Genomic DNA, 10,114 nt, shown 5'->3' with positions numbered 1-10,114 from the left:
TTTTACTTCCCAACATAATTTCCCTACAGTAAGAGTAGACAGAGGTACATTTGAACTATGTTCAGTATGATATGACTTTCACAAAGGGTACTTTAATTCAAAAAACCTAGAGCCTCCATATTTTCATTAAGTCTTCCAGCAAATTCTCTTTGGGCCACGGAGACTTTGAAAACAGAAAATAATCTGATCTAAACAAGTGTATGCAAAGAGGATAAGGGAGGCAAAGGCTCTCTGCCTTTCCTGGTCTTATTAGATTTATATTACTCACACACACACACACACACACACACACACACACACATACACACAATTTGCCCTTCTTTTGAGTTTGTGGCAAAGAAACTATCAAGTCTAAAGAAATAGCACCCAATCCTACTAAAAAACAATCAAACCACATTCTACTTTTTCAAAACAATTATAATTTTGGTCAGACAAAAAAAACCACAATCCAAACAAATAAATAAACAAATTTATTCTTTTTATCAGCGTATAAAGTTTATTAAACATCTGTATTTCTTGTTTTTCTTTATTTTATTTTATTATGAATATATTTATTTAAACACCTTGATTACAAATATGATTGTAGTTGGGTTTCAGACATGTAAAGAACACACCACATTACCAGTGCAACATTCCTATCTCCAGTGTCCCAAATCTCCCTCCTCCCCACCCCACCCCTGCCTGTACTCGAGACAGGCTTTCTACTTCCCTCATTCATTCACATTGTTATAATAGTTCTCAATGTAGTTATTTCTCTAACTGCACTCATCACTCTTTGTGGTGAGCTTCAACTCTGGACCTTCCAACCCTCCTACCCTTTGTCTCTGAGAATTATTGTAAAAATGTCTTCTATCTTTCTTAAAACCCATAGATGAGTGAGACTGTTCTGCATCTCTCTCTCTCTCTCTCTCTCTCTCTCTCTCTCTCTCTCTCTCTCTCTCTGACTCATCTCACTCAGCATAATAAATTCCATGTACATCCTGGATAGATTTCTACCACTTCTGCCTATAAACCAAGATGGCCTTTGATTAACATTTGAAAGGTTGATTGTCTCCTGACCTAGATAAATAAATCTTATTTATGTAGAGACCAGCTTGATCCTGGTCTCTAGAGTAGTGTAGGGCATGCCAGGAGGGAAACTGTCTGGGCTTGACAGGTTTATTCAATGCCTCTCTGATCAGGGACTAGTGCCCTTTGTGATTGGACAGGTTTATATCCTCCTCCATTCAGACAGAACAAAGACTGTATCACACTTTCTGAGGGAGAGTGATAAATAGAATGCAAATCACTTCTTTTTAATGCATGACCTTGGCCTAGCCAGGGGAAATAGGAGTGATGGTGTTTCTGAGCAGTAACTCCTATTTCAAGGTTGAGAATTAGGTCTAAGTACATCAGTTCACTCCAGCTCTGTTACTGGAAGGTGAGTAAATTTAATGACTTTCGGATTATTGGAGAGGGAGTAATTAGTGTCCATCTGAAACAATCATGTGATTTCACAAAGCCAAAAGGAGCATAGGTTTCTTTCTGTCTGTTTCTATTGCTCACCATAATTTCTTTTCATCATCTGAACCTCATATGGTTGAGGTAACAATCTTAGTAGAACTGGGAGATGAGTATATGTATGTTTTTTTCAGAAATAGCTCAAGTTCTAACAGTTTGGGGGAGGGAAAGCAAAGTGGGTTTTATTGTTGATGTTGTTGACAAGCTACCTTTTTGCTCAAATTCTTTGTATCACGGTTGGAAAATTATTTTAATGTTCAGGTTAATTGAAAAGTATACTCAAGTCCTTTAAATAAAAATACAGGTTCATGATTAGGAACTGTGAGGGTCATTTGCTATGAGACAAGCTCCAGAGGTTTTTGAGTATTTGATCCAACAACTGGCCACTTCAATGGAGAGAAATTTTATTTTATGTGTGTGTGTGTGTGTGTGTGTGTGTGTCCCCATTCACAGGAGAGACATTTTAATTGATCAAATGCTGTGATCTGTCTGGAGATTTAATTTCTCTTTTCTTTTCTAATAAGGACTACACTACTTCTTAATAGGTTCTGGGGAGAGGTCCTTCAATACTGGACATAAAACTCAGGGCCTCACAGATGTGTGTTATCACTTGAATTATCTCTTTGGCCTGGAGTTCAAACTTCAAGATTTTGTATTATGTTTAGTATAAGCATATATAGACTTAAAAGGAATAAGCATAGACTTAAAAGGAATAAGGAGGGGTCGAAGAGTTAGCATGGAGGTAAGGCATTTGCCTTTCAGGCAGATGGATGGTGGTTCGAATCCCGGCATCCCATATGGTCCCCTGTGCCTGCCAGGGGTGATTTCTGAGCATAGAGCCAAGAGTAACCCCTGAGCACTGCCAGGTGTGAACCCCCTCCCCCAAAAAGGAATAAGGAATATTTTGATAAGAGAGTACTATTAAGATGGTGAATTTATAATCCAGAATGGAAGATAATTGAGAAGCATAAATCAACATGTTTAAAGCTATAATAATTATAATCATAATTCAACATAAGCCAAGGCAGCAGAAAAAAAGTGGTGCAATGCGTGTAATTAAGAGCATGCTTAGTTATGTTTTCTTCCATAATCCTACATCTATGTCATTTTCTTAAATGTATGATTCATAATGTCCCCAAATGAGAAAGAGTTGACTCAAATTATGAATGCTTAAAAAGAATCTTATTAGATGTGACAAGCATGCATTTTAATGAATTGATTTTATTTAGGACGACAATATGAATACAAAATCCATTCTAGAAGAGCTTCTTCTCAAAAGGTCACAGCAAAAGAAGAAAATGTCTCCAAGTAATTACAAAGAGCGCCTTTTTGTTTTGACCAAGACAAACCTCTCCTATTATGAATATGACAAAATGGTGAGACTCCATTTTTCCATTGTATGATGCTATTTTACTTACGTCTTCGCACTGAATGATTATAATGATATGACATTAGATTTCTTTTTTTTAATATATTTTTATTTAAGTAACATGATCATAGTTGGGCTATAGTCATAACCAAAACACCCCCCTTCACCAGTGTAACATTACATTAGATTTCTTACAGAGTAAAGATCAAAATGTCTTCACTTATTGCATTGTCTCTTCTTTGTTAACATATAGTTAATTCCGCATAAAGGTGAAGAAACAAAGCAAGAAAACATACCCTAATGCCCAAATTCTTATATTTTGATAATAGCTTGTGGTTATGAGAAAAGGGAATAGAATAAAACAGGTAAAAAAGTTAACAGTATAGCATGGGATGGAAACTAAACTTTCAGTGATCACCGTGCAATATATACGGAGGAGGGAATATAAAGCTATATGATTGAAACTTATACATTGTTAGAAACCAATATAACTCTAACTAAAAAAACATCAAGCAGTTAAAAACATTTGATTAAGGAAAACTGTAAGTGTAGAATGGTGATTATCCATCGAGGGTGATTTTTCTTTCTGGGGAAATGTAGCCATGGCTAAGGATTTGTTTGGTGGGCATAATTTTGGTACAACTATGCAATTATCATTTTGTGGGAGACTAAGATGCAGCTAAGCACCCTAGAGATGCACAGTATAGGCCCCACTATAAGTCACTCCTTGGCTCCAGATAACGGTGAACTGCACATGGTATGCGCAATGTTGCAGCTAAAACATTGCTCTGTGCAGCTCAGAAATCTAGCACAGGAGAAATTTAAAATGCTGTCAGAAAATGGAAATAGCAAGAAGCTGTGTGAAAGAATTAACTCTTGGCCTGAAGTAATTGACTCTATAGCAGGTGATATAAAATGTTTCAAGACTATAAAACAAAATTATTAAGCTCTTCTAACATGCTTTGTCTGGCAAACAGGTTTCCAAAATTATTGAATTATATAATACTTTTATAAGCTATATCATCACTATCACTATATTTAAATGAATGTTTTCACCTTGAAAATTTTATCTTATGGATTTGGATTTGGACTGTTGTGAAATAATTGGAAATGATTCTTCCAGTTCCATCTCATTGCCCAATCTCCCTCTCAAGCATAATCTAAATGTGATGTGTTCCTTTTGTACCACCGTGTATCACTTTTCCCTTTTTTTTAATTCAGAAAAGAGGCAGTAGAAAAGGATTGATCGAGATCAAGAAAATAAGATGTGTGGAGAAAGTCAATCTTGAGGAGCAAACTCCTGTGGAGAGACAGTACCCATTTCAGGTAAGGGGAGGGCCATAGCCTCTGGATGGAGAACCCTTCTTTTTAACATGTTCTACAGTAAACACATTTAGTTTACAATATATTTAAATTGAAGTTTCTTCTACATTAAATCCAGAATTTGTAATAATTCCTAAGTAAAATGATACTTGTTTTTGTTGTTGTTTATGTCTGTTATTTTTTTGTTTTCTTTGTTTTATTTTGGTCATACCTAGTGGCACTCAGGGCTTTCTTGGCTCTGACAGTGCTTGGGAACCATATGTGGTGCTGGGGATCAAACAAGTAGGGAAGACAAACATATTAGCCTCTGTATTATCTCTCGAGCACCAGTAAAATGATTTTTAATGCAATAAAAAGTTTGGTTTGGGACATCTGCATTTGGGTGCTGGCAGTTTGGGAAAATTATATGCATCAGTTGGACTTAACTACAGAGAGAAAAAGAAAAAATGTGTAGGCCACCATGGCCTGACTTGCTTCAAGGTGTGACAATCTCTCCATCCAGCATTACGAAACATTTTAGATATGCTTCAAGTTCCTAGACACACTCTAAGAGATGACCAACTTTCCCCACTCCAAGATATTTAAAGATCATTATAACACAAGAGAATGAGAGTTGAAGGTGGTAATTGGCCAGGATGTGGGTCTATAGTAAGGCACTTTGCTTGCTTGCATGAATGAGACCTAGATTTGATCCCCAATATATTACTGCTGCTGCTACTACTACAATGACGACGACGATGACGACTATGATAATTACTACTACTACTACTACTTCTACTACTACTACTACTACTACTACCACACCACCACCACCACCACCAATGATGATGATGATGAAAATAATAGTATGTTATATTGACCCAGGAAGCAAAATCTTTACTCTTCATTCTAAGAGGTCAAGGAGATTTTCATTTGGGGGTGACACAAAAGAAGATAATTTAGCTCCGCCAATGCAGTGAGTAGTGAGACATGCATGTGTGGAGAGCTCCAAGTGTTCCTTATATATAAGGCAACACCATGAAGGAGTGAGAAACTGAAGCTGGAAGGACAGGTAGGCTGCACCGTGAGAGACTTTGCCCACCATACTAAGAAGGTTTCATTTGACCTGAATTATGTTCAACCTCGTCTGTTGTGAAGAGTTTGCCCTTCAGAATGGTTTGATGTCTCTCATGCCTAACTTTTATTTCATGAATATGAATCTTTGGAATCTAAAATAAGATCATCCTTCAGATGGTAAGACTATTCAGTTTTAGCATAATCAAACTAGAGCAAAATAAAAGAAGCTAGTTGATGAACTAGAAGATAAGAAAGAAGAATAGTATCCAGGAATAGAACCAGAGAAGCATGTGCTCATGAAAGATGCTTCAAATTCCTATCACAAAAGCATAAAGTACTCAAAAGAACACAGGCTTTGAAGGCTCCTGAGATCACAGCCCCTCTGCTTATATTTATGTCCCCACAAGAGACACTCAGGATCTCTCTGAGTTGGGGGATTTATTTGTGAAAGAGTTGAAATGGATTAAAACGTGAAGTCATTGAGGAAAGAGAAGTGGAACACTTCTATTTAAAGTAGAACACAGTAGAAGGTGCTTAATAAATAGCCTGTATTAGTTAACAAAAATAAGTGGGAGTATCTTCAAACACTTCGATGTCATATGGGATAGACAATTACATGCTGGGGGCCTGAAAGATAGCATGGAGGTAAGGCGTTTGCCTTTCATGCAGAAAGTCATCGGTTCGAATCCCGGCATCCCATATGGTCCCCTGAGCCTGCCAGGAGCTATTTCTGAGCGTGAATCCAGGAGTAACTCCTGAGCACTGCCAGATGTGACCCCCTCCCCCAAAAAAGAAAAAAAGAAAAGGACATGCTGGAGATTCCCAAGGAATAATATGGTGACCTAATTTTACTCATTATTTGCTTCAACTCTATACATAATGTTTGAAATCTGTACTGGCCGGTATCTAATGGACATTTTATCCCTTAATATATTTTAAGGATATGGTAGAAAATATTTTCTAGTGAGGTGTAAAGGGAGTCTGACCCTGGGTGGGCGAATGAACTAAACTAAGATACCAGGGACCAGAAAAAATCTTATCTTTGCATCCAGTATCTCATATGGTCCACCAAAACTGCCAGGAGTGAGTACGGAGCACACAGCAGGAATAAGTCTTGAGCACCACCAGTTATGGCCCTCAATTAAAAAAACTAAGATACTTGTAAAATTTAACATTTTATAATTATAATTCGTGATGACCCAGGATATTCCTGCTGAGACCTCTCTATTCATTGCTATCTGATGTATCATCATTAGTGTCATTTTTCCAATTGTAAAGATATATGAGATAAAACAAATTCAGGTATAGGGTATAAAAAATAACATCCTTTGGGGCTGGAGAGATGGCATAAAGGTAAGGCATTTGCCTTACATGCAGAAGGACAGTGGTTCGAATCCCGGCTTCCCATATGGTCCCCCAAGCCTGCCAGGAGCGATTTCTGAGTGTAGAGCCAGAAGTAACCCCTGAGCGCTGCTGGGTGTGACACAAAAAACCAAAAATAAATAAATAACATGCTTTCATTTGATCCCAGAGCTCATATGTGTTATAGAAATGAACTCATGTTTATTTTCTATAACAGAAAATTTAGTTGCAAAATTAACTATGATGCAGTGATTTTTTGAGGTGCCAAATATTTTTCTTTACAGATTGTCTATAAAGACGGTCTTCTTTACGTCTATGCATCAAATGAAGAGAGCCGAAGTCAGTGGCTGAAAGCATTACAGAAAGGTAATTAAAATATTTTTATTTAAATCATTATGATTTATAGAGTTATTCATAGTTGACATTTAATTACATGATTTTGAATTATTGTTCTACTACATTTTACTTTTTAAATAACATTCATTAATATAGTTTCTGACTAGATTAGACACATTTTGGGAAGCTATTAAGTTCATGATGGCTGATACAAGTGTTCCAAAGTTTAATATTCACCCAAAATTTTTTAAAACTTAATTTTTCTACATTTTTAAAAATTTAAACCATTGTGATTAAAAAAAGTTATTCATAGTTGGGTTTTAAACATACAATGTTTCAGCATCAATCCCACCATCAGTGTCAACCTCCTTCCACCACGTTCCTGGAGTTCAGCCCATGCCACCACCACCTGCCAGCATAACAGGCCTAATTTTTAGTTTGGTTGTTAAAGCTTGGGTCTCATGATTTCATTGTTGTTGACTCTGTGACTTGTATGTTTAGTTCTATCCTCAGAAAGGTAATTTTTAAAAGCATATAAGGTAGTCACTTGTTTTTGGAGGAAATACAGGACTGAAAAAGAACACAGTGCCAAGAGAAAATTTTCCTATCCACCCCAGAAAATATGTCATACTCATCCTCATTTTGCATCCTTATTGTTACATGGAGGAAGCCCAGGGATCACATTCCTTTCCCACTTGGCACACACCTGGCCATTGTGCTTTCTCTGGAGCTTGGAGGAAGTCAGGTCACCTGCTCTCCACCCATTGAGCTTACCTTTGGCAGGGCAAAGTCTAGGTCCTCTTAGAGTTGTGTTAGGTACATTAGTGACTGTACTTTGGATGTTTATGGAAAGTTATCTCTTCTAATACTGACTGAACACCCTCTGTCAGCTACTGCTTTAAGTGCTTATAAAAATCTATAGTACAGGGGCTGGAGCGGTGGCACAGCAGTAGGGCATTTTTCTTGCACGTGACTGACCTAGGACAGACCATGGTTCAATCCCCCAGAGTCTCATATGGTCCCCCAAGCCAGCAGCGATTTCTGAACACATAGTCAGGAGTAACCCCTGAGTGTCACTGGACCAAAAAACAAACAAACAAACAAACAAAAAATCTATAGTACAAACATTTTTTTTTCACTTCTCCAAACAGTTCTTTGGAAACAGTTTCTATTATTCTCCACTTTTCAGTCCTATAGAGTTAGAGACGCAGCCATTGTCACCTACTTATTAGTGGAGAGCAAGTAACTTAGTTACTCCCACCCAACTATTTATGCTGTGGTAGAAATACAAGGCAAAACTGGGATTTCATGAAGTTTCTATTTAATGTTTATTAGGCTGCCTTGCAATGAAATTGTGGTAGAAATCGAAAGCTATGATACTCCTTCATGTTCTATTTTTATTTTAAAGCTGGGTCATGACACAAACGCAATGTTTAGCTCAAATCAATGACTCTATTTGCTCGATGGCAGATATAAGAGGAAGATTTTACTTATTCCATTTAAGTTTTAGATTAGGGAACACTTTTGATTAGTGTGCAGTAGACTTCCAAATACTCTTTAGACAACCAGCTACTCCACTCCAGTGTAAAAACATCCCTTTATATATGTTCATCTGAATTTTCCCTTTCCGTGCAACTTATTCTGTAATGTCCAGTGCATGGACAGCAACAACCTTTCTCTCTGCCAGCTCAGTGAAGTGGGAAGGGCCAACCTCTCATTTCCGATAAGCCTGCAGTCAAATCCTATTTAGTGGTGTCAACGAGTGAAACCATTTAAGTTTGCCAGGCAGGTCTCCGTTTCCTAAGTTGGGAAATGGAATTTCACATTTCCTTTCTCCTAGAGCTGTCTTAAGCCACACACGACTGATTCCTAAGTATATTAAAGTATCATTCACAGATATATGAGTCACTGTGGATATAGTGGGGGCCCCGGGAGGAGCCCTACGATATGCTGCCTCTATTCTATATCCAGTGTGTATGTGTGTGAGGGGTGTGGAAGCAATGAAATGATGGGTTCCAGGAGGCAGGTTCTATGTAGATAACTCCTAAATACTGTTATTAGTCATGCCCTAGAGTCCTGTCTCCTTCTGGAACTGTGTCTGATAGATTTGAGTGAGCCCTGAGCAGCATCCGTGAAGACACATGAAATATAAGAGAGTGCAGTAGAACAAAAGGAAATCTTTGCACCCTCCGCAAAGCTACAGAGCTAACCTACTACTCTGGCTGCCATTGTACAAGAATTGACTTGTCAGTTGGGTTGCAGGAAAAGAGACAGTGGACAGTTCCTGCAACAAACATACAATTTGTTTCCCTCACATAACTTACAAGAGCTGTCTAGTGAGTCTAGAACTCAACAAGTCAGTTAGTTGGGATTCTAGACTCTCTTAGCCTGTTATGTCACCAGTTTATTGCAAAGGCTTCAAATTGTTTCAGAAGCCCCCACTTTAGGCATTTCCTTAGATCCCACTGGCTACAACTGTGTCCTATGCTATCTCTATGTTAAAGGAGGTTTCTCTATGTGAAAGGCTTTCCCAGCCTGTTTTGAAGAAAGTAGAAGAGAAGAAATGTAGAACCAGCTGGTAAATTGGCCTATTAACATTAACTTTTTTAATATGTCAATGTTTTCAGCTAAGCTGAGCTGAGTTAAAGTGAGTAAAGGAAATGTCATCAGTAAAACTCATGGTGCATTGAACACATATTTGGGGCCGAACATATAAGACACAGAAGAGTGGTTGTTATGAACTCCATATACTTCCTTGAGTCAGGCTTCTAAAGGACTGTAAAGTCCTGGAATCCAAAGTACTAGAATTCTCCTTGATAAAAATAAACCTCTAAGATAAACATAAAATCAAGGAGACCATTGAAGCCACACATGGACCACTCCCCCTTTTCCCACAATAAAACTCTTTTTTGAACCATTTTCTGAGACTTTGTAGATTTTTTTCTTCGGTTTTTAGAGGCTAGTTTTTTGGAGAAACAGTTTTCTATTTTACCATTATGATTTCATTTATTTGAAATAAATATTGCCCTATTCCCATGTTCTAACAAAATGTGCACAGATTCCCAGAGAATTAATTTCATATCCCATTCTTTTCTTAGTAAAAGCAGATCAAAGCCATAAAAGACTAGTAAATTGAGAAATTGTTATTGACTCTAGACTGGATTCTTA

The 10,114-nt window shown here is 37.5% G+C and overlaps 1 protein-coding gene across 1 annotated transcript in view; it reads left to right on the top strand.

Annotated features, from left to right (window-relative positions):
• Positions 1–2,735: 2,735 nt before the first annotated feature.
• Positions 2,736–10,114, top strand: part of BMX (BMX non-receptor tyrosine kinase) — a 52,148-nt gene continuing 44,769 nt past the window's right edge. The window contains exons 1-3 of the mRNA XM_049766803.1: positions 2,736–2,876; positions 4,091–4,195; positions 6,895–6,976. Of these exons, the coding sequence (XP_049622760.1) occupies positions 2,739–2,876; positions 4,091–4,195; positions 6,895–6,976 (325 nt within the window). The 5' untranslated portion in view covers positions 2,736–2,738. The remainder of the gene's footprint in view (positions 2,877–4,090; positions 4,196–6,894; positions 6,977–10,114) is intronic.

The sequence above is a fragment of the Suncus etruscus genome, chromosome X (assembly GCF_024139225.1).
Source record: "Suncus etruscus isolate mSunEtr1 chromosome X, mSunEtr1.pri.cur, whole genome shotgun sequence".
In the NCBI taxonomy this organism is placed as follows: Eukaryota; Metazoa; Chordata; class Mammalia; order Eulipotyphla; family Soricidae; genus Suncus; species Suncus etruscus.
The sequence above is the reverse complement of the archived record's forward strand: the minus strand, read 5'-3'. Positions and strand labels throughout refer to the sequence as shown.